Source organism: Athene noctua, chromosome 5 (genome assembly GCF_965140245.1).
Source record: "Athene noctua chromosome 5, bAthNoc1.hap1.1, whole genome shotgun sequence".
Classification (NCBI taxonomy): Eukaryota; Metazoa; Chordata; class Aves; order Strigiformes; family Strigidae; genus Athene; species Athene noctua.
In genome coordinates, this window is record NC_134041.1 from 11053286 (window position 1) to 11079839 (window position 26554).

The 26554-nt window shown below is 37.0% G+C and overlaps 1 protein-coding gene across 2 annotated transcripts in view; it reads right to left on the reverse strand.

Annotated features, from left to right (window-relative positions):
• The window catches only part of MAST2 (microtubule associated serine/threonine kinase 2), a 199648-nt gene that overhangs the window by 158763 nt on the left and 14331 nt on the right, over window positions 1–26554 (reverse strand). For both annotated transcript variants that reach the window (XM_074906296.1, XM_074906295.1), the window contains exons 2-3: window positions 17942–18086; window positions 14164–14306 (exon numbers count right to left, since the gene is read on the reverse strand). In XM_074906296.1, the coding sequence (XP_074762397.1) occupies window positions 14164–14306; window positions 17942–18086 (288 nt within the window). The remainder of the gene's footprint in view (window positions 1–14163; window positions 14307–17941; window positions 18087–26554) is intronic.

Below are 26554 nucleotides of genomic sequence, written 5' to 3' on the forward strand. Positions count from 1 at the left end.
AAAGGAAGAATTGCAGAAACTTCGATTCCCTACCACTGCTCAACGCTTCTGGCAATCATGATCATTTACACCATTATTTTCAATTTTGGTTAAAGTCAATGCCAAAAATACATATTAATCTACAGATCTGTTCCAGCTCTAAAGAGACAAAATGATCATGAGTGCCAGTTTGATTACACTCAAATACAAAGCCATAAGCTCTCTTGGTCTTCTGAGTCTTGGCAGCATCCCTCGAGAAAATTCTTTTCCTGAAAGAAGTAGAGCTTTTTCTAAATGCATCAACAAAAGAAGCTTCTCAGAAAACTGATACCATACTGAGTCTGACAGGATCCAGAAAAAAAACTAACACAGGAAACTACATTATAAAACAGAGAATTCTATTCTACCAAAACATTAGGTCTTCATAGAAGAAACACTGGCGGTCACCAGTAGCAATCCACAGTGCTGAAAAATAGTCTGCTAATGCAAAAGGTGGATGGTTTAATATTGAAAGGAACCTTCCAAAACCGCCAAACCTGTGAAGTAAACAAGCCTTTATTGACAGAATGATCTCATAGTAGAATGCAACCCTTTACAGTCAAGATGGAATTCAAGACAAGGAGCAGCTCTTTCCAGAATAGGTAATGAAGCTGAAGAAATCCCTGTCTCCTAAGGTTTCCTTCTGAAGTCACTGAAGTAGAAAGCAACTAAAGGAAAGCATGAGCTGTAATGGACAAAACACAAACACAACAGCAGCATGATTCTAAATATACCTCAAAGTCATCAGACATCAGCATTATCAGTTTATTCTAGCAGTTTGGTCTCTGTCCGCTGCGCCTGAATTTCCCACGCTAGCAGCTCCTTTTCCTTCTCAGTACTGCCTTCAAAGCTTCTTTTGCAACTGGAGGCACAGGAAAATTCAAAAAGCCCATTCCTAAGCAGCCAAACAAGAGTCAAGGGGTAAGAAGATAATCCAAGAGGTTTCAGAGCAACTAGGATGATGTCAATCCTGGGCAAAATAATTATTTTAATCCTATAACAACTTCTCCAATTAAAGAAAAACTAGAAGTAACATCAATTGTTGAGATTTTTATGGAAAAATAAGGTTGCAGATAAATCACTGCAATTTCTGAGAAGAGTTCTTAGGCACTTTTGGATCAGGGAGGTAGGGGTCATCATACTTAAATTACTGCCTCTGCTGATAAACTGTAGACATCAAACAGAATTGTTCAGAGCTTTTAACTTGCCTGCAAACTACATTCCTAAAAAATGAATTTCTAGAAAACAACAAAACTTTCTGGGTTAAGAACCTGCCCATCAGTTGAATTTTTAAAAGTAGCTGTCAGAAGAATTACTACTGAATATGAGCATTCTGCGTCAACAGAAGAGTCATGCATATAACATTATTCAGCATTTTAATTGATGACCTAGAAAACATAAAATCACTGATAACAAACATACTGTAATAGCAAAGTATAAACAGTGAGGTCAGCACTGTCAGGGTTATCCGAGTGACTTGGTAAGGCTGTTCTATTCAAATATTGTGTTAATGGAACCAAAGGGTAAATTACACTCACAGGAATTAGGGTTCAGGCAACTATAACATGAAGGGAACATCTGCAGTTCTGCAACTCCACATATCTCTCCTGGATCCCTTTTTTAAAATAATGGTACCACACTTGCAGTTTCCAGTCCTCAGCTACTATTTTAAGCAACTGGCTATACAACACAAATAGTAGTTCACACATTTCATTCTTCACTTATTTTAAAGCTGTGCCATTATTTCCTTCTACTCACTGAATTAACAACCTCTTTTAGTCTGTTTTTAACCACTACACTTTCCTTTTAACCATTCTTATTTCTTATTCAAAGGTGGGAGGGGGGAAACACTGCATTTCTCTGCCTTGAAGAGGTTCTTAACTCAGATCCATGAAGAATGTAAAGATACAAGTCTATTAGCTGATTTTCCTTGATCTTCAAAAAGCTTTCTTTCTAAATCAGTTCATCTTTTTGAAAATGAAAGCAACTTTAGCAGGTTTTTAACTATTTTTAGCTCTGCATATACACATAGTTCAGTCTTTAGGGTGGCTTTTTGATATACATTTTGAACCAGAACTGAGCACTGCTAAGGATAAGAGCAATGTCACCTGTCCTCCCATGGTCTCTTTGCTGGAGCTTGATCTGTTTTATGAAACAGTCACTGAACACGTAAAGTCTACTCTCAGCAAGCCCCAGTGTGGCATGTGTCCAGTCTACATATAAGTAACTGAAGTCTCCCAATGACATTTGATTCTACAGTGTCCAATCTTCCTCAGCACACGGCAGTCAGCATCATCTATCCTCGTCATACAGGCCCTAGATGACTCCTACTTAACTAGATCCAAGTTTCTATGCTTAGGTGGTCTGTGCTACCCACTGATGCATTGTCTGTTTCAAATGGCAGCAGGGAGGAGGGTCTTTAAACATGCAACACCACTCAGCCACAACCCCAACCTTCTTAACCTTTCCCATCTACTTTGAGGACACAGTATTATGACACAGAACTGCATGTAAATGAGACAGCCAGTCCTCAGCATAGCCATGTCTGAATTTGAGTATTTTATAGGATTAAAGTAATTATCTATAAAATATAGCAGAAAAATGTAATAATTACACTTATGGGTAGTGAACATTATTATACACTTTCCACTACTCTGAACTAAAGGATTCAACACAGAGCAGAAGCTTATAATAGAAAAGATAAGCTTAATTATGTAGCTTACGTAAAATGGAGTTAAATCAACTTTATCCATTATACTTAACACAAAATGGAGTTTATCCAACCTTTCCCTGCTTGCTCCAGAACGTGAAATTGCGATTACCTACTTTTGAACCCCCCAAACTACTGGAGAAGTTTCCTGATGTGCAAGGAAAAATAGAGCTAACAATTACTAACGGTTGCCCGTGGCTATTTTCAGATGGAGATTTCATACAGTGCAGGCAAAGCTTGATGATAAAAGCCTTGTTAATAATGGGACAAAAAAAGAAGTCAGATAGCAGATGGAAGGGCATGCATCATTAATGTACTTTATTGAAGGAGTTAGGCACCACACCTTTCCCTTGAAATTATTGCAATTTATAGTAAGCCAAGGGGAAGAGCAGCAGTTTATCTTTTGCTTATGGAAAAAATAGAGGAATTCAGCAATTAGAACAGTAAGGGATATCTATCACATCATTGTAGAGCCAAGTTTAATGGCCAAGCACCCCCCCAGTTAAACGGGTTTTAATCTATTTCTGACACTTTCCCCAGGAAGTTGGTACCACAGATTTGTGTGACAATAACCACATGGAACAGGATCCCCCAAGGTTTTCAACACCTCTCATTTATACAAAGATTTGCTGCCATTTTCTTTTTAAATCTAATCTATATATAAGTGATTTCTAAATAACCTTTAGCACTTAAAAAGAGAGAGAAACATTCCATTCAATTTATTAGAGTGCTCTCTTGGAAACGAGTTGGCACACAAAATCAACTCTTTTGTTTGCAGATATTACTTGATGTTCATACATGCTCATACCAGTCATAAGAAGGTCTGATTTGCTTTCTGCTCTAAGTCTGGTGTAAGTCTTTCTCAGTCAGCAACATTTTAAACACAGTATGTAAATTACATCAAGAAGATAAACATGTCAGCAGGCAAGTAATCATATAGAAAATAAAAAGATGCTATTGTCAAATACACCACTTTAAGCAGCTGCCTATTTAATCGGGACTGATGCTGATGCCCGATCAATATGATTTGACAACGTTGACATGGTACTTTTCCTCTCAATTCAGACAGTTCTATGTGCACATGTTACAAATTGTTCCTCTTTTCTTTCAAAAAACTCACCAGTTTATCTTCCCAAATTTATCTAATTATTTCATTAGCCTATTTTGTTCTAATAAGATTTAAATTTTTTTAAGAAATGCATGCATTTTAAATTCATAACACCACACATCTTACTTTCTTTTGAAATAAATTGTTCGATAAGAGAATTATAAGGCAAAACAACAAAACCTTATTTAAAACCAAACAAATAGGTATCGATAGATTTAATAATACCCAAGAACTTCATTTTACATTGCATACTGTCATTTGAGCAGAGTCAAAGATCTTATGGATTGAAAGGCCACGATTCAGAACATTGTTCATTTAGCAAGGGGACACTACAGAAATAAAGGTTGTACTAGAACTAGTAACTGTATCATAAGAAAGAGACATACAAATGTTGAGCAACAGCAAAACTGTAATACAAGATACAACTCTGTAGCTTTCACCTAAGATTCGCCAACCACAGCCCAAAGAATTTGCAGTAGAGAAGGATTAAGGAGGTCACAGTAGAAGTATACTTGTGCACAATGCAGCCCAAATTCACTTTTCTGGCTATCATCAAATAACTATTTTTTACTGGGGGAGGGATTGGTGGGTGTCCTGTTTTCTGGAGGTAGGAGAAGCCACAGAGAGAAATAAACACTTCTGGAAGACGACAGGAGGGAAAGAAGAGCTTATGTACATCTGAACAGGTGGGATCTTGGAAGTGATCTAGCTCACACTAGAATCAGCACAGTATGCAAAGCTGCAAACAGGCAACAAGGTTAGCAACACTAACGAAATACAAGCACTAATGAACATTCTGACCTTTGTCTTCAACCCCTGGATTCCTGATACTCTGATAAACACACTATGTATTTTCCTTGGCAAGAGCACATCCATTAAATTAGTTCAATTACCAATAGTTACAAAATTCAAGACACAAATTTGCCAAAAGTACCTCTGCAGGCTTAACTATTTGAAACAAATACATAACAAAAGTACCTAACTACAAGTTTTTGTATGACAAATTTAGCGCATGCACTGTATTTGTGCAAATAAATCACAGAGCAGTATTCTCTCTATTAAAGGTATGCAAATACTTCTAATTTTAAGCAAAGACAAATACAGAATCCATGCTAGACCTGAAGTTTCATGTTTTATTTAAACTCCAAGGCAAATAACTTTAATTCCAAGTTTCACATAATAATTTGTTTTCATGGACAAATTATGAACTCTGCCATAGCCGTTTGTCATATCACTACTTTTACTGTCACTATACTGTATGGCCACATTAAAATAATGAGGTTTGAACATTCATATCTTCAATTAGAGCTTTGTGGCTTCAAGCACTTAAAGAACAAATGCTGCCATTAACCTAGACCTTACCCCTGAAGTATGCACCAAACATATTAACAACGTTACCGAATCATGAGGTCATTGTGCAAAATCTAAGTCTCAGTGGATTCCATCACAAAGCAAAATCTTGAGGATCTTAATAGAATATTATTTAATGTATAAAATTAAAATCTGTCATTAAGTTATCTCAACAGCTCATTTAATTTATCAGGTTCAAAAAATATTTTAAAGGTTATTTTAGGTTAATTACATTTCACATCCTTTTATGACAGATCTGAAACCCTACACATCTTTATATCCTCTATTATAAACATTTCCCCCTTGACAATAACTTCAAGTTCACACTGACACACTTTTTTACATAATAGCACTATAGTCTCAACATGACAGTGTTTTATATTCATGAAGTACACAGAATTTTTTGTTTTTAAATGGAAACCTGGCCATTGCAATAAATAACAAAAGTGAGATGCACCTCAGTTGTTCCATACTATTTACTAATAAATTAGCTTAAGTAAACTCGTTTGTTTTGAACACATAAGGCACTCCCTCAGCAAATTTTGCACTATACATACTTAGTTGGCCACAACTGCTTTCAGTGAAAAAAAATTCTGATCAATCCAAAATGCCACAATACAAGAATTCTCCTCATCTATTCCTATAATAAACAAAGCTTTGATAAAACAGCCTGGTCATTATTTATTCTAGCCTCTATTCACAAAGGGAAGAACTACACATATTGACTCTAAACCAAGCTTGCTAGTGTAATGGTTTTTCTGACTTCATGCCTCATGTTCTCACAACACAAGGACTCCGCAGTTTCCACCAGTGAAGAGTTTAAAACTCACAATTCCTGCAGAAATGCTCAGGTTATCAATAACAAAATAGAAAAGCCAGGTAAGAGATCAAGGTATTTCCTGGCTTTTGAACAATTGACTTTAAAATCTAAGTATCTTTAAAGCAATCAGAAATAAGAGAATGATGCAGGCACACTCTATAGAGCGACTGCAGCAGTAAGTTATTTCTTAGATCATCCATTTGAGCTTCAAACATTTTCCAAGCATTAATAAACTGAGCTTTAGAGAAAGCCTGTGAGGTACACTTTACTCCCAGTTTTACTGATGACCAAGTGACTTAACCTCTCTGTATCTTAGTTTATCAAAGTTCAGATATCAGGATTGTTGCATAAGTCTCAGGCTTTAGTACTGTGTTTCACTTACAAGGCTACACTTACCTCTGCCGAGAGATTTCACCTCTCCCCCTCTAGTAATCTCAAAATAATAAGGGCTTTAGATTAACTCAGGAAAGATTCTGAGCTGCAGCTGTTCAGAGGTGAGGCGTATAAACCACTGCATTCCCATTTTCCTCCACGTGGTAAAATAAGTAATCACTGTGTCTCTGGACCTGAAACTGTTTGGCTAGATAAACCAGAATGACACTGTATAGGAATGACATTGTATAGGAAAACATACCAAACAAGAGTCAAACGTGGAAGATCATACTACTAATTTCTGGAGCATTTCCAAAGCTGCTTCTTAGTTGAAGAGTTACAGGGGATTTTTATAAATGTCCTAAAGCTCAAAACAGTTCGCATTACTGCAACAAAGTAGTCTGAAACTTAGGCAAACTTTTTCATGTTTAAAGACTGATCCTCCTATTATCACATCCTAGGAAAGAGTTACCAGAAGCATTACCAGACACAGAGGGTAGTCATATTAAAATACTAAATGTGGGCATCTTACACTGCCTTTCTATGGTAATACCTGCCAAAAATCACCAAAATAAAACAGCCATTTTTTACTATTTTAAATTAAACCCCAGAATTTTTATTGTCTACATCAGTATGTTTTCATATAGAGGTCAGTAAGAACGACAGAACAACACTCTTATGGAACAAAGCTTCACTTGGTGACGTGTTCAAGACAGTCTGAATAATTCTTTATATTTTATCTTAAGATTCCCACAGCTCCCCAAGCAAAAAAGCTAATTTTCCATGCACACTACAGCAGTTTCTCACTTTATACCTACAGTAGTGCTGCTGTCAGGAACAGAACTGACTGCATGTGCCAAAAATCAATTCAACATATTCATAGACAAAAAAATAACATGCAGCATCTGAAGATAATGAGAACTGCAATCATTCAAACTGACAGTCTAGTGCCTAACAATTATCACAAGGCAAGTTTTATGAATTCATATATCCTATAATGACAAGCCTCAGGTTACACAGAAGGGTGTTCAAATTTTCTTTCAAGTCTGAAAATCTCCTTTGAGCCCACTCCAAAATGGAATTCACTTAACTGAAGTGAGTAAAAAGATGCTGACTGTGTTTTAAGTAAGAGACAGTATATATTAAATATAACTTTAGTGCAGAAATTATCACAATTACTTGCTGTTCTTTACACAGATACACAGGAATTCCTCAGTGAAGTTAACTAGCAAAAAAAAAAAAAAAAATAAAATCATCTATCAGGACTATCAGTTTTGAATGCCATTGTGAAGCATGTGTCCCAAACACATCATGAAAATACACAGAATTGTAGCATATGCATTTTAGTTTTTCTAGCAGAGATACCTTAGAATGTGACAAAGTCTTTGCAAGCACTCTAAACACTGTCCTATGCTCAGAATAAATACAAAGAAGCCCCTCTGCAATTTGCTTACGATATCATTTTATTTTTTACAAAGGCCTTATTCTCCACTGTTCTGCATTATCAGATCCAAGTTCCTTGTTCTTACTTCCAAGTTTTGTCGTTCAGCTCATGCCGATACATACAACCCTCTGTCTAGAACTTACTCCCTACCTCTTCCTCAAACCGTGTCCCTTCAAACAAACGCAAGCCTGGACACTACTTTAGTTCTTTGACACTAATCTTCTATCTCCTTATAGCCACATCTTCCAAAATTGGTACTCAAACTCTCAAAGATTCACCCCTAGACTTTGCAGCCTAAGTAAACGCAAGTTTTAAATTACTATGCATGAACTTAGACTTCATATGGTCTTAATTTGGAAATCCTCTTACTACCCATCTCAGGTTATTACAACGGCTATTTTAAAATACAATTTCTGTGACTTCATACAGTAATAAAATCCATTAATTCATACAACCATAGTTCCTGCTATCTTCTGCTTTTCTAACAATACAAAAATATGAAATTCTACTTGTAGAGTCACGTACTGAAAGTTCTCTACTCCCTAAAACAATTTGTGGTCTTCATCAGCTATACTTTTAATTGTCATTCTTAGACAAAAATATTTTCAGCTGTACTCAGCAACATTTCAATAGTCAACATGTTACCACCTAAAATACAAACTAAAAGTAAGGCTGTCTATGACAAAACATTTTGAGAAAAGAGCAGCTGGGTGTTTCAAAATACACAAACATAAATGAAGATTTCTCACCGGATTCAACTGTCTGCTTCCGTAATAAGTACTGTAATAAGTACCCAGTCAATCAGCACTAGGCACAACTGGCATTAATGATTTGTTCCCCAACTAGTATTGTATTTTTAATAAAAAGACAGAGATTACATCTAATTCTTTTGTGAGAGATAGAAGCCTAAGCTCTATGCACTTACCTCACTGCCAGCACACACATCAAGCAGAAAGGAGAGTGCAGCGGAAGATCAGCTATTGTTCTTTGCAAACTAATGTTTAATTTGCTAGTCAGGTACTTGCTAGTCACTACAAACTCTATTCCAAGAACACAGCACTGAGATTAACAATGCTACCCAGATGTCTGCATAAAGTGGAGATCCTTAATAATCAACAGGAAATCCATAAAAGCACTAGGGACTAAGTAGAAGACCCAGAGATATAATTTTTTTTTTGTAACTAAGAGGGTTTTTGAAGCAGAGTTTAAAAGAAGCCTGAACTTCTAGTTCCACTGCACCTCATCAAGACTTTTGAATTACTAATTTCTATACTGAACTGACAATCAACACAGAATTAAGTTTTCCTTTAGCTACTACAGTCTACAGGAAAACATCTCTAGCTCTTCTTTAGGTTGGCCCTGTAACAATGGTGTCATTCTGCGTTGAAAACACAATTCACTATACTGAGACCTCCTGTACTCCAGCACCACCTAGCAGGCCACAGACTAAAACACTATTAGGCAACACAGCCTCTGACTAAAAATTGCAAACAACGATTTATATAATTAGCTCCAAATAATAATGTTTTTAGGGAAAAAAAAAAAAAAAGCCAGGTTATTAGCAAGTCGTTACTGTGGAACACAATCCCAGAAATAACATGCCTGTGCTGTAAAATCACTAACCTTTACCAGGATCTCTATTACAAAAACTCACTTGAATCTTGGAGTGAATTTCTGCCAATTGCCAGAGGCCCACCAGCAGATGGCAGACAGCACCACGACTCCTCAGCAGCCTTCCTAAAAAACGCAGCAATGGGATTTAGCTTTCACATGAATTCAAACAAGAATTACCTAAATTGTCCCACCGAGAAGCCCAGATCTGTAGCCAACTAGGCACTCTTCCTGGTAGCCAAGAATGATACAGATTTGAAGTACATCCTTTTGCAATGAAGATCAACCTGCTCTGGGGAAATACACTATTATGGGAAGTTTATATCTTAGATACAGTTGATTCTATTCCTAATATATCTAAAATGAAATTAAGAAAAACAAAGGAATAAAAATTTAGAAAATAAATAGTAAATATTCTCTCCTACATCTAAAAAGCATACCCCAAGTTGGACATCAAAGATAACATGCCACAGTGTGAAGTCTATGTCAGTTATCAGGTTTCCAACACACATCATCTCGCAGAGCCACCAAGGACCATTCTCCCCATTCCACTCAGTACTGCCCAACCTGCACAGCTCTGAGGAACTCAACGTTCAGAGTAAATCAGAATGAATGAGCAGCGTCACTATCTCGGTGTTTTTCAACACAGGAAGTTCTTCGGCTCATCAGTCATTTCACATCTTTGTATCTGAGCCTTTTCAATCTTGTTCAAAATGTGAGAAGGTTTTTTTTAACCACTTTTTATAGAAGACAGCCAGGGAAAGGTGAACTTTCTGGAACTCTCTACAACAGCAGAGAATACACAGTTGTCTCATTTTACTTTAACCATTACCTTACAAAGTAAATATAAAACTGTAAGTAATTTGAAATTATTCTCTGAAGAGGAGATTGACCCTACAAGGAAGTCTCGCAAGTCTGGCATGAGAATTAATAGAGCAGCAACTGCTTAGTCAGCAGTTCAGACTTCACCTCTGAAGATGAAGAAATGGCCACATACCATGTGGTAGAGAATATAAGGAAGAAGGTTTATACTAAAGAGAGAACTGCAACCACACAGCTAGAATCCTCAACCTCATTTTCAAAAATTATGTTTAGTTTTTCTGTTCAAGGAGTACAGTGAGTTTCAGTTCAGTATTGGGAGCACTTTAGAAAAGTGAAGTCCGTAAGTGCTAGAAAAAATAAATTAAAGGTTAAAAATCTCTTTCACAAAACTATCTAACTTTCCACTGACAGGCTTCTACAAATGTTTTCCCATCACCACAGTTGGCAGAAGGAATATACATGGTTTCTTATTCCTGGAACATCTCAAAGTTTTCTGGGCATCAGATAGTGAGCAATGCCTGTAAGATGTAGTCCTAATGGGTAGCACATTGTCAGATATTTCTTTCACAAAACACTGGAGACAGTGCTTGAGATGCTCTGTATGGGGTGTGAGGGAACAGGACACACACAAAAAACCCCATATCTCTCTCCACAAATGTAAATACATATTCACAATTAGTGTAGTACTCCTAAACAATAAACATGAGGGGAAAAATCATCCCTTGCCCACCCATAAATGCTCCAGCCCTGGAATATTAACACCTTACGGCATTACTTCTGGCAATCAATTTAATTTGTATTAAGTTTTGTCAATACAAATATTTGCAAGAAACACAGTCCCAACCTACCTCCTCTACAACGATGACAACCTTCTCTTCACAAGCTCCTTTTCTTTTCTAAAATTAATAAACCCTGATGCTCTTCATGCCTTTCTTCATAGGAAAATGCATCCATATGCCTGATCTTCAAAACACAGTCCAAGTTCTAACTCTTTACAACAGGATGCCTGCAGGTCAAGATTTCAGATAAACAAACCCCCAAACTAAATCATAAGAGATTTTCCACATTATTATCCTTCTGTTCCTTATACACACAGTGCCCCCAGTTTTTACTATATTTGGGTCTTGAGAGCCGAAAACACCCCTGAGATGCCCACAATGATGTTTTATGTCTTTTTTCCCCTGATTACTTCCTTGGTTATTTTAGGGATTTAAAAGGACCCTTCCCACCAGAATACAATCTACTAGGACCAGAGCCATCTGTCTTAAGAGCAGATGACCAGCTGAAGGTCATTCTCTGAAATCCCTACGTACATTTAGAAGACACACAGATCAGATAAACATCTATCACTCCACAATGACAGTACTCAGCATTCAGTCTGCCCTGGCTGCTTTCTCAAGTCAAGGATCTTAGTGGCAAATGACAGACACATTAATCCAGACTATCACACATGTATGAGCTGAAAGATTCCGTCTAACAATAAATTGTGCTTATGTAGTTTAGCATGTTAGAATTCAATGTATTTCCAGTTCTGAAGTTGTTACTGATAAACAGCCTAGCTATCAGTCTTGTTTCAGAAGCTGAAAACTAATGTCTACAGATTTGCCATTGCTTTTTTTTTTTTTTGCTTTGCAAATACTTTCAAAGTTCAAAAGAATGCAATTTAAGAACAACAAACAATGTGTAGGATTGGTAGTGGTTAGAAAGCAAAAAAACCACACTACTGAATGCCAGCAAAGATATTTAGCAAAGGAAAATCCTCTGATACCTACAGTGCCAAAAAGAGGGAGCAGAAACAATGCCCATAGCTTTGAGTATTCTGGCTTTCCCATACCACACTCCCACTTCTCTCTAGCTATCTTCTATTGTATTATAACAAATAATAAAAGAATGAAATGCTCTAGCAATCAAGGCTGGTATATTAAAATGACACTGCATTACTGAACCTACTCATCTCTTAATAGAGCTACTTTTCAAAGGAGATTAATTATACTGGCAAGAGACCTTTTGCTATTCTAATTTGTGAAACTTATTTCAATACCACAAGGATATTAAAACAGCTGCAAACATGTAACTTGCTCCAAGATCCCAGGACTCACTTAATTAGGTGTTCATCTTGTGACCAGCTCTTTAGTCATTGCTTTAGAAGCCCACTTCACATAAAAATTCTTAATTTCTTGGCTTAATTAACTACAAATGGAATTAACATTCAGCCTGCCATAAAGTATACAGAGATAGGAAAGTGACCATAGGCTTCAGTACCTAACACCATCACAGAGGGACAAATACTGGATATACAGCTGCATTTCTCTGCTTTATTTACAAAGCAGAGAATTTTAGATTATTTTAAAATAAGTTATTGGCATTGTTTCAGATGAGAACATTTGACAGATAGCACAGACTCTGCCATGACAAACTGAAAATACATCATGTTAGTAATATTCAGAACTGTAACATGCGAACACATCTGCAGCTTGCTGAATTGTACACAGATGTTAAGCAACAAAATAGTATTCCAAATTAAATATCTAAGAACTAATTCTTTGTTTTAAAGCACAGTTATTTTCATGAACTCAAGCTATGAAGCTTCAAGGCATTTGCCCGCCTCTAGGAAATAGGCCTGTATTTTAACATATTACTTTTTTTAATACCCATCAGATAAATGCTTAGATGCTAAGTTCATGTAAGCATTTTCCCTTTCTGTTGATACAGTCAAATTATAACGCCTGCTAAGAATAGAAATTTAAGGAAACACTGAACAGGCACTAAACTAAGACACAGTGCAATTAAATCAAAATTATTTCAATATAGTAGCATGTCTGAAAATGCTAAGACTACAAATAGTTCATCGTGAAATTAGTGGTAACACAAATGTATGCCTTTTTGAACTTTAAAGATTTAAGCTTCTTTTCATAGCCTGGTGGTACCAAACTCTCTAGGATCCAAAAAAAATTTCTAAGGGCTACATCCAAGGTACACCCTTTTACTTAAAGGGTCATTGCTTCTAAACTCTCTTACAATGTAATGTAAGTTTACCCAGTTACTTGCTGCTCTATAAAGTAGTACACACCAAAATTTCCTCATTTGAGAAGAACTTGTTATACAGGCAACTCTATGGATGTTCGGCAAAAAAAAAAAATGTTAGCTTTGCTTTTAGTCTACTATTTACCAACAATTTCTGTTGCATATACAACTGCTCACAAATGTCTTTTTCTACTCATGTTTTTCTTCTCCTTGCACTTCAGTGATTTTAAATAATTAAGAGGTAATAAGGAACATGTACAAACAGAATGTATGTTTCTTTTGGTATTAAATTCAGTCTTGACTAGAGCCATCTGAGTTTCCCCCCCCATACAGAATACTCTCTTCTTAGAAAACGCTAATTTGGCAGATGCAACATTCTCCAAAAATACATTCACTTTATCAAAACCTTTTGAGAGAAACCAGGCAGAAGAGCAGATGTCAGTTCCAGCTCTTTAATTCCTTGGACAGTTACACCTTTCAGCTTCATCCCCCTAACTGTTCTCTAGGAAAACAGGCAGAGGTAGCTACTCAGAAAGTTGTTTCCCGATTAAATTTGTTTTAAATGGTCCTGTTCCCATGCTCACATCTCCCTAGACACCCACTGGTATTTTCTTTCAGGTATCAGGCAGCTTAAGTAGCACTGAGAAGAATCATCTAAAAAAATAAACTATTCTTCACGCACACACTTGATTTTCCTGGCTTTTGTCAAAAGTAGAATGAACACGTCTTCCTAACTCGCCCTCTACCCTAAAAAGGGCCCACAGGAAAAACTGCTGCATTCACTGATCGGGAGCAGGGAAAGCAAGGTAAAAACTCAAGCACAAGATCACACCACTTTTTATTTATAGCACAAAATCATCATGAGTATTCCCAGATTCACTCACCAAACCAGCAGTAAGTGAAGGAGCAGATTGTCCTAGAGACTGATTTCTCATGCGGACCAAGTTTGAGGTATCTCCAGGTGGCTGCCATACCGTCTGTCCCACCCCACTGTGGACACTATTTGATAAGGGAAGCAGCTGTTTTCCTTTAAAAACAAAACGAAAATACTATCAGCTTGATTTTAAACAAGTTCGCAAGTTCAAAATGCAATGCTGAAAAATACTGCATGTAGAGAAAAAGCATTTAATGAAAAAAGCAATTTAAAGGTTTCGGTAGGTTAGAACTTGTAAGAGCACACTACCTGTGAATTCATTATGTTTGATAACTAAGTATTTCCAAAAAATCCAATTTACATTATGAGGTAATGGGTAAATCCAAAACCTTGTAAAAACAGACTTGTATCATTTCCTAGCTTTCTATATTTCACACAGCTTAAAAAGGAAATAATATTTGCTGTCAATTAAACAATTTATTGCCCTATAGAAAGGCAATGTTAACATCGCAAAATCTCTTAATTTTTAAAATTCTTGTGAAAATACATTCATAAAGTATTACCTCTTCTAAATAGCTTAGCCATCTAGACATCTCCACTTTCTCCTACAATCGGAACATTCAGCAGTAGATTTCATGCAGCTGTGATCAGAATATAGGGTATGTTTAAACATTGTTTTGCTTTGAACCATGGATGGATATTTTGTCTTTAAAATTTCACTCTTCAGTAGTATCATATTATCTTAAAAGCAACACATTCTGTAGCTTTCCCCAGTCCTCCCTTGTATCCGATTTGTTAAGTGTAGATGCTAATCTCCCATGCTACATACACAGTGAGAAAAGTAGTTCCTATCTCAACAAGTTCACACCATTGTACTTTACTGCAGGAAATACAGTAATCATTTAAAGGGATCTGCTCAACACATTTTTTTTTCTAGGCAATATAACACTCCTTTTTGAAAAGTGTCAAGCATTATGTTTCCACAATGAGAAATAGCCAAAGTCAAAGTAGGTCATATTTTGACTCCATCAAGCTTGACAGTTTCCTTTTATGTACAATGTCATTCACAAAAAAAGAGAAGAAAGATAGTCTTGCGGTTAAAAACACATAAGTGAAAAAGTCTGTAAATCTGGGTTCCATTATTAGCTTCCAGATGACTTCCTCTAACTCCGGTCAGTCAACCTCTGTACTTCAGTTTCACCATCTTCAAAATGTGAGTAATATCCATTTTCCTTAAAATTAGGACTGAGACTGAATTACACACATATCCGTTCAAGCATGGTGAAGATAGTTGCATTCAACAAATTATTACATGCTCAGATACTACAACAGGAATCACAGGGGACTAAGACATCTGTTGCAATAAGTAGCAGGAAGAAGTCTACATCTTTAATCACATATACTATAGAAAAATGCTTTTTTCTTAGAGGCAGCAAGCTACTTTACAAATTCAACTTCACATTAAAATTAGATGCGATAGATAACATTAATTACATAAAGGCAGGCTACAATATTTGGAAGACTGTCATACAGTGTGATTAGCCATGACACCAGGGGGGTGAGGAATGGAGAGTGATGTCTTTTTTGTTTGTCCTTTTGTTTGGGTTTTTTTTCAAATGGTTTATGTTAATTCTCTGTGAAAGTTACTAGCAATGGGCCAAGTACACATCAACAGAATGAGTCAAAGCATGTGGGAGATGAGAAGGCTCAACTTTGGTGAGCAGAGACACAGTATATTAGTACCTTTTTCCCAGTCCCACTCAAGCTGCTTACAGCTGTGGTCATGATTTTCATGGTTTGCTCATTTTCAAGATTATGTGTAAATACAACAAATCCTCTTGTCCGCAGAGGTCCAGAACTACAGAAATGTACATTGCTGTATTTATCTCAGTAAAGGACTAACAAAGATATCCTATAACAGCAATTCAAATCATACAATTATCTAACAGTTCAAAATGCCAGTGCTTGAGAGCAAGAATACCATTATTTAAATCTCCAAATGATATAGTTATCAATATCTCCTTTCATAGTTCCCAAAAATCTGAACCCAGGAAGACAGAATTCCATCAAGAGACAAATCTAAACCAACCAGTTTGCATACATAATCATCTATACTCTTTAAACTTATTTGCTTCTGTTGCAAAAATAAGGTGGAATTATTTTCAAGGTGGAGCTTTAAGTTAAAAGCCTTTCCCTGCCATGCCTCAAGTCCTACATACATTCCAAGCACCCACATTTAAAATATGTATATCTAAACAGCTGTATTTTCTTTATTCAGTTGGGTCAAACTGATCTTGCTGAGGCTCTTTTCCCCTTCCTGAATCAGGCCATAGTAGATTGAAAAGTCATTAAGATGAAGAAACAAGTTCTAGAGAACACTATCATTTCAGAAAATCTACAAGAATGTTATCTCCAAACAGAAAAATTATTTTTAAAAAAGAAACAGAACTTCTCCAGTTTTCCTGCTTCCTCCTATTTACTTTTCTTTGCTTATTTCTAGTCAAGGAAAAAAAATACAAAACACCACCACCCTAAAAAAACAAACTACAGTACTACCTTGGGCCATTGTAACCAGCTGACAGATGCGTAGTTAATAACTTCTATTCCCTTCTAGCGATCAAACTTATCTTAGAGAACAAACTCACATGAGTGCAGAACATCAGGAATGTTTCCATTTTTCAGAAACAAGCCACTTATTACAAATAAAACATTAAGACAAGGCCAACTCAAAATAAAATGTGCATACTTTACTGCTTACTTAATTCTCTTACACCTAGCACCTCAAACTCTAAGATGTTTATCCTCCCCTGATAAAAGGCTGAGGGACCAGGACTGGATGTATTTTCAAGTCAAGCCCATGCTGCTGCCAAAATGGGTGGTTTCACCCTCTTCCTCTTCCCTTCTCACCTGAGAGTTTCCAACCCTTCTTGTTCTTACACTAACATGCAAATAAGGGAACAGTCAGCCTAATTAGGGAGGAAATGGGCTGCAAGTTAACCCTACAGAACAGTGGTATTCATGCAGATCAGCTATTTTTATTCCAGACTGATCATGCAACTCTATATGTTCTAATGCCAGCATCACAGACCGATACCAGCTTTAAACAGTTGTGAAAACATCCCCTAGCCCACATGTGAAGTCTTTAAAAAAAGAAAATTACTGAGCTTGGTCCTCTGTTTTTTGGATAATTACTAGACTATGCTCACGCCATGGTTCTACATTTGACAAACTTAATTCTCTGACAAGGCTGAAGATTGTATTCACAAGAAAAAAAAAAAAAAAAAGAACAAAACCAAACTTAATACAAACTGAAAAAACATCTAGTTAGTAAGCAAGATTTTTACTTTGAATCACTAATGCCTACAGTGCTTCTGAAGCCAAAAAGAAACTAAGTAACAGTTTGAACCTGATATAAAAGTCAAGTTCCCAGTAAGAAATATGGCAAAGCAGGCAAGCTTGCCCTCAATGCTGACCTTAAAAGTTGGAAGAGGTAAGAATGCATCACTATGTTGCCTAAAGTTCTACCACTCGCCTCTCTTAACTTCGCACATTAAGTCTTAGCTTCTAACTGCTCACTCCGGGCAATATATAGTATTTCACTCCAAATCCAGACTCTTTTTCACTCTTCTACTATTTTGGGGTTTTTGCATCTTTTTCTTACATAAATTTTTTTATGTCCTCCCAACAAGACATCACCTCTAGTTTTAAAGAAATTATTTTATGGCAACAAGTAATACTGCATCTTTAATACTAATGAATTGTCATACGGTCTTTACAAAATGGCTTACCTGACAAAGAACTTGCCAAACTACCTCTTCGTAGCTTGCAGTCATCTTGACTTAGCTGACGATGGAGCTTGGTTTTCCCAGCAGATGAAAAGATGTCAGGATTGCTGAGCTTCCTGCAACTTATCGGAGTGGACTCTGTTATCTCCTGCAGAATGAAAAACAAACAGAAGTTTGTAAATGACAGCTAAGTATCTGTTTTCTGAAACACACAATCTCCACAGGATAAATGAGACTGTTTAAGAAAAAAAAAAAAACACACAGACACACAAACACCCACTTAAAATTGTAAATCCCCCTCTTTTGTGCCACATATCTACATGGAAAGCACATCACAAGATCCCAATCAAAGGTGGTCCTTGAACACTAGTGCTGTAAGGAATATCATTAATAATAGTCAGAAAAAGGCAATTATGCTACAGCAGTTATTTGCTCTTACATTATGGAGAAAGAGGCTACTGAAAAAATCAGGCTTAGCTTTGATTCAAGCTATTTACTGCTAAAACAAAGAGTATTTCCTCAGAATTTCCTGATTATTTACTCTATTCAGTCTATGGCTAATATACCTATAAAAAAACCTCTGCAATGCCCAATTGCAACCCAAAACTCCTGTAAATTACAGTTCTACTATAAGTCCATAGGTATCACTAAACAATAATTAGGATAGAGATCATCTTTTGTGTAATGTTCAATCAAAATAGCAGTAGGTAGAACAGTAGCAAGCACAACCACAGTGCCTTCCTCATGCATTTAGTTATTCTGGAGATGTTGAACTCATTTCACACCCAAAGAATTACAAACATAGATATCATATATGGATTTGAAGATAACGTGACACTTTCTGTTACAGCCCATAACAGATGAAGTCGGTCAAGTTCTCCTTTCTCTGCAGTAGTGCAACACACTCCACATGTCTTAATGGATTGCTCCATTTTATTTCAAATGCCTCTCATTAGCTGTACAGCACTTCAAGCCATGCTTATCCTCAAAAAACCTCTTAAGAGAAAAAATAAACACTGCATGATATATCACCACATGGTTTAACATAGTTTTAAATCAAGTTTACATCAAAAATTAATCTACCAGTTGTGGGGTTTAATTAAAATTTGCAGATTCCAGTCAAAATCTATTCTGAAGTCATTAATTCAAATTTATTCAGTCTACAGTGTTATGCCTCAAACTGTCAAATCCAGACCAGGACTACACACTATAAAAACTTCAAGTTTAGTTGGTTTTGTTTGTTTGTTGGGGTTTTGGGTTTGGTTTGGGGGGGGGGGGGGGGGGGGGAAGGAAGGATGGACATGAATAAAGTGCCTTTACATGAAAAAAAATTTAGATTTGAAATAGAAACCCCACTGATCTCCGAGTCACTCATTCTCAACCTTTCTTAGACTCTGTCTCCTTTTAATCATGACATCTATCGATACCTCATAACAGTAAATAACTTCATTATTTGTTTGAGGGACAGAAATGCTTTGTTCCACACGTGCTTTGGTGGTGCACCTTTCACAGGGTGAGAGGTACTGTCCTGATACAATTTCTTCCTCTGGTTATGGTTAGACATTCAGTCTCCACACTGTCTAAACCAGATCAAGAGAGACTTAAGTAACTTAAAGTAGGTCAATTCACTTATCCAGTTCATCACACAGCTGCAAACAGTTGTGCTGATGCAAAAGCAGGGAGAGGCATGAAAACAAGTGACCTGGGGTAGAGAAAACTGCTTGAGCTGAAAACTGCTTTAATCTTAATGTTCCTCATACATATCTTAGAACAAAGAACCTCACATTTTCATTTGCCTCTGACCTTTTCCACAAAGATACTGAAGATCTTCATCTCCAGCAGCCTTTATTTCTGTTTTTCTGTCATTTGGAGAGGTGAAAAGACATCTACCACGCTTTTGTTTGTACTTAGGAGTAAGCTAAGTATTTTTAAATTGCAATGTTGGCAGTCCCCCAGCACGCCTCTGAAAGCTGCAGATGCCAAGGGCACAAAGTCTTTGCTGTTTCTATTTGGAATGGGAGAACATGGTTACATATGTATACATGTCTATAAGTAGACATACAGAAACATACACACATACTCTTTTAATATGGCCTGTCCTAAATCCCTGTAACATCTAAAATCTCATCTGTTTCCTAACTGTGACAGTCTGAAATTACCACACCTCAAAAAATAACATGGGTATTCCAGGTTACAAGCAAGTTAGTTAAAAATCTCATGCAGCCTACTCTCTCACACTCCTTATACTTCAATTCCAACAAGTGTTCCCAGCTCCCTTCAATATCTAGCTCTTTCCTTGAAGCTAGTCCTAACTCTACTGAAAGGCCCTATGCACAAGGTGCTAGTGGTCATCCCCACAGTCCATGTACTACTGCCTTGCTGACATGAATCCCTACAAAAGCCAGATTTTTTTCCCCTCACTCTCACCCTGCACAGGCCATTGCCATGATTGTCTTCCCTTCACCAGTGCACTTCGGTTCCTTCAGGAAGGGGAAGCACAGTCCTGCTTGTCAGGATGATGCAGCAATAGCAGTTGCTCTTCCAACCAATTCAGCTGAGTTGGGGCAGGGGGAGGAAGAGGGCAGGCAGAAGATACACAGAAGCTGGTACCCAGCCCACCTGGCTGCTGCTCATCATTCCCCAAACACATCTGCACCCAAGATAGAAACAGAGCACACCCCTTATTTAAACTGCAGCTTTGGGACACCCTCTTTACATCCTGTTCCTCCCACCCAACACAAATGCCAGAAAAGAGAAACTGGGGAAGGGGATGCAGGAAAGAGCATCAGGGAACAGGGATAAGGCTACATGGAATTTTCTCAGCTGCTTCTTTGCTGCTACTTCACTTTCACAAACATCTCGCATGTCTTGATATGGTTTAGTGTGATGTCCTTAGCTTGAAAGGTACACCTTATCTCACTAACAAATGTCCAGTAAGTCTAGTAATTTTACTCCAAGTCAACAACTAACTTAACATCTAAATCAACAACTGGAATAAAATCAGCACATGCAAGGAAACAGGAATTTCTCTTTGTTTGAGAGAGTAAAAACAAGGTATTCTTTCGCCTGCAAAAAATTTCAGAACAACACTGTATGTAGAAAACCAATTTTAAGATTAATGTATTAATAAGAATACCCATCAGCAGTTAAAATTTCAAGATTAACATGAAAAGTGTTTTAACTGGAACTTCTTTGTTCAGAGTTTTGGGGTTGTTTATTGGTGGTTTGGGTTTTTGGGGGGTTTATTTGTTTTCTTCTCCCTCAGATACACATTCACCTTTCCCCTAACCCACACACACTCAGTGAACTGCAGCTAAAAAAGGAATATTCTTTCATTCAGGGCACTTAAGTAAAGAAAGGCAGCAAAGTCAAAAACAAAAGTACTCTGTCATGTTACAAGCAACTTGTGTTTTACATCTCTTTTCCCACTCCATTTATACACATTCGCAGACCCCTACCAACCAAAGAATGTGCCCACTTCCCTATCCTTTCCCTCTCTCCTCCATGCAGAGTCTCTTCTCAGTTAAAATAATTACAAATTCTTAATATTTCGTAAGTACACACGTTTTTTAGATCTGATAATATCTAAAAAGTAGCCCAACTGAAGGAGCACATGGAACACCAACACTGAAGGGCACACCTACTTCTACCACAATATCCGCTCAGCTGCGACATCCTGCCTACACACCCCTTTCAGGTCAACTCAGTGGTACGTGTTACTTCTCAACACGTCATTACGTATGCACTTCTTCAACAGCCATCCCAGCTTAAGCAAATCTTCCCCACCAGGACTTGTACCACAAAGATATGAAAGGAACGGTAAAGAGGTAACAGCTTCCCGCACTCACGAAAGAACCTAGGCTGTCTTCTACAGGAGACGGTCTTAGTACATATTACATATGGAAAATTCTTCATGAGACCATTTTTTATTAAGCACATTAAACACTTGGGCAATATGCTGAAGACTACACAGCTCTTGAATGTTTTGAAGAAAGTGACTCCAATCACACTCTGAAGGTTTATATACTGCTGTACTCACTTTTAAAGTATTTTTTAAGAAATCCAGTGCAGTTTTGAGACAGCCTACTATGTTTTAAAAAATCCTAAGTACAACATGGTCAGTTTAAAATTTCATTTTCTAAGAACTATGCCTATATTGTGTCAGCAAAACAATGAAGAGTGAAAGTTTTAACTTTACAACAATAGAGTTGTCTTTCATAAGACTGTAATTTATTTCACTCATCCACCAAAACCCAGCTTTAATATTGCACTTCATAGACAAGCTACGTGAAAATAGCAGTGGTTTATGTTACCACTCTTAAACAAGGAAGCAAAAAATACCTGCAGGAAGAGATCCTTCCTTGTCCTTGCCCCAAAGCAAGATACAATACAAAGGACAGAAAATTTTTTCACAACATTCCAAAACAATGGATAAAGAAACTCTTTGCAGTGAAAGAGCAAAGTTTTGCTTACGTGATTTCAATTTACTAAATTAGACTATCAGAGCACATGGTTGAAGAACAGATTATGCAGCATAGACTAACATAATTTTAAGGACTCCACTTCCACTTTTGAGAAGGAAAAATTCTTGCAGCTTTAGAAGTGAAAGAATTGGGAAGCACATTACAGAAACACTTTGCTCACACAGTGTGAAAAATAACTGTGAGCCTCTCCATTAATTTCTTTTCAAAGGTGATAAAAAACCCTTCTTCATTTACTTTGGCCTTGTGTCCTGCCACAAGCTAAAAATCAGGTTCAAGCAGCCAGCCACATCCTGCAAAGCTTAGGGTGAAGATAAAAGCATCACACAATCTTGATTTCCTAGGCAAAGATTATTCCTATCAGTCCCTTCAAAGGTATACAGAAGTTTGCTCACTTAACTTGAAACAGGAGGATATGAAGAAAATGGCAAAGGCTTTTCTTGAATAGTGAGGGACTCTGCATTTTTCAGCTCTGTCACTTGCCACACTTGCACAGAAAAACAGTTAAAATAATTGTGGCACTGGGAATACAAACAAGTCTGTTTCTCTTGCCTGAAATCTCACATATGGCTTATTAGACTCAGCAAGATGGAGAAGTAGATTGCAACAATAGCTGCAGACAAAAGACAAGAAATCTAATGTAATTCTGAGTGTAAGGTTACACTAATATCCCACGTTAAAATCATGATCTGCTAATTTCAGAATATAGCTACAAGGAACTTTCTCAGGCATCTTTTCCATTCCATTACACAGGGAAAGTCTCCCAAGCAATTCAAGCAAAAAATAAAAGGGCAAGCACATATACCACTGCAAAGATTTTCAGCAGCTTTTTTTTTAACGTTCATCTAATGGTGCTGCAAGAGAGCAACACAACATAGATCCTTAATCCACAAATGACAAGTGAATACTGAAAGTGTGGGTTCATGTCAAAGTGCTTCCTTGAACTGCCAGATGAAGTACCATGCAGTTAGACTGATGTATCAGCAACAGATAACATAAAAAAACATAAGACCGGTCTTTATGGCCTACATTTAAGATGTAACAGATCATTATATGTAGCCTGTGTTATAACTAACTCAACAATATATATTTTCTAGAGGTCTCTACAACAAGCAAAAATACTCGACTGTGACTAACAAATATTCATATCTGCAGGTCCAAACATGTTTAACTATCAGCTGAGGGGGCAGGAGAAAAATCTACAAAAGTTTTATATGAACAGGTAATCCATGAACAGGAAAAATGTCTAATGAGCACAACAACCTAAGGTCATCTGCAAACTGTTGGAAGAAAAATACAATAAATAAATTTGCAAATAATACTCTAATATTAGCCTATTTTGTAAGGAAGGTAACCAATAACTAATGTAACTCAAGGATAGTTTGACACTTTTTGAAATTTTTTTAAGCGATAAAAATAGCCAACATTGAAAGCTACATTTTATATTTTCTAATGCAATCCTGTTTGTCCTGTAAAAGATAAAAGGCTGTTGCGTCAGGATTGTGTGCATATATCTGAGAACCATCCTCTTCCTTCTCAGCCTTTCCTCATCACTTTATATAATGGGTGTACATACGCTTAACAAAAGATAAATCTGACCCTGTCATTAGGTCTGCCCTAATATGCTTTAAAACACACTGAAAAAGAAAATTAATAACCTAGAGATCACAAACCAAATATCTAAGTAGCAATTAATGCAACAGACTCTTAGTATTTACAGTAGTATTTAGCACTGAAATTTGCCTTAACTTTCTAGCCTGAACATGACACACTGAACAAAGAGGGCCCGCAGCTTACCAGGAAGCTGAGGTGAGCCCAAATGTGACCAAAATTGTAGGCTGAATAAAAACTTGAAACTAAGATCTTTCTTAACTGTATCTGCTTAACTCATGTACTTGCCAGCAGCATTCTGAAAAATGTCAAAGACAGCAAAATCAAGGAAAATTACATCAACATAGCCTCTTAAGGGCTATAGTATGAAGTAGTTGGTTTACTACTTCAACAAGAAAAGCTTTACAAACTATATTACTTTATATAAAAAGTATTAAGTATTTTAAAGACAGAAATTGTTTCACAATATTGTTCTCTTTCACAGATTTGAAGAAAACCTTTGCAATAAATCCCAACATTCCCACTAAATAGATAAACTTAATTTTATGTCAATAGTAAGTATTCGAAATGACTGGAAAGCTAAGCATTATAGCCAGTGAATTTTTCGCTGGTTATACGGTATAACATGCACACATTTAACATTCTGAATACCTACAGCTTCCTCTGTACACTCATCTGCAGTGATAACACACATTACTGAAAAGCTACAAACAAATCTAAATTCTTCTGTAAAAAAAAAAAACACACTGAAAATCCCCCAGTTAAAAACAAACAAACAAGAAAAAACAAACAAACAAAATATTCTTTCCTGAAAGACATAGTACCAGAACACTATACTATGAGATACACTCTCCTTATCTTGTTCTTCCAGTGGGAAGATTTTTTTCGTGTTAACTCTTAGGAAAGCAACTCCAATGCATGTTTGATTAGAACTAATGAATTAGAAGCTTTAATGTTATTTCACCAGGGAAGTTCAAGTTGGTAAGTTTGTTGCCAAGTGTTTCCAGCTGCAGGAAAGCATTAAAAGGCTTGTTAAAAGCAGAAGTAAATATTTACAACTATGTACGTTATTACCCCCGTTCTGAGGATCGTTGAGATGCAGAATAGTTTTATTCCTAATGCAACCACAGTCTAGAAGGCAAGGTAATTTGTGATTAAATTATATCAGCTTGAATGTTTGGTCCTTATATGAAAATACAAATAACACCACAATGGTTTATACAAGCAAATTATTTGATCCTACTTCAGGGTCTCCCAACTAAGATCCTGTTTTGCTAATTATCAGGCCTAGCACAAAGGACACAGCCAACATAAAGATGAACCAATAACCAAATTGTATTTAATGCAAAAGGGTCAGTACGTGGGTGAGTGCTGGGGGTCAAACAAGTCAATCAGATTATACATAATCGACATCAATCCCACTGACCCCAACAACGGGTGGAATAAACGGTGAAATGCAGTTTCCTATAGAAGGGACAGGAGACAACCGAGTCAACAAGCCAAACACATAAGACCAAGGAAGCCACATACTGAATCTCTACACAGCCCACGTTTACAAAAGCCAGACCTGACTGGAGCCCAGTTCCAGGGAGGCAGGAGGTCCTTCCCCAACAGGGAACTCTGCACAGGGCATCCACCTCACAGACAGACACTGCCCCTCCTGCAAGTGGCCCCAGCTTTTATCCCTCAGTGGGACACCTGACCCTTGTCTACTGAATGCAGACACCTGGGGCTCATTTACCCAACGGCTCTGTCTGCAAGGCCGCACCCTGGAGGGAAGCCTAAAGGCAAATTCACCCCCCCTTTGTGAAGGGCTGTGGGAATCACCTATATGTCAACCTTAATTTGGGGCTTGGCCTTGAAACCCCAACATTTCAGATCCAAAAGATCCTAAAGATCCAAATGGATCTGAGGCCTAAAGCCAAAAGAATTTCATCTAGGGCAGAAAGGACAACAGAGCCTCTACTAAAGTCTGTATCGAACTTTACAGAAGCCCAAAGAAACCACAATCAATATATCAAGACTCAAAACCCCACTACATGCTCACTAGTTACACTGAGAACAAAACCAGTCTGAACAAAGACACTGCACATTAAAAGCCACACTGGTATTCTAGCATGAGTATTTCAAACATAAAAAGGTTGTAGGGAGCAGGGAATTTAATTCCCGGCCAGATGAAACAACATGAACTTTATAATTCATCATCTGTACATTTGAATCCTGTCTACTGTAAGGATTAAAAGAATTATGACCCAAAAAAATGTGATTTGTAATAAAATTTGGTGTTATAAGACATCAATAACACCATCTCTCTGAAGATTTTCTTCCATTAAACTCAGAAGCTGTGACAAGCATGTGATACATCACCCGGCATTACTGACTAGTACTACAAGTTCTCTTTAGCATCCTATGCATAATCAAATTCTCATTTATCTTCTATATTCTTGACTATTCGATTTTATACAGTCAAATAGAGATGTATGTTTAGATTTGCTAAAGACCATAACCCACAGTATCAACAAGG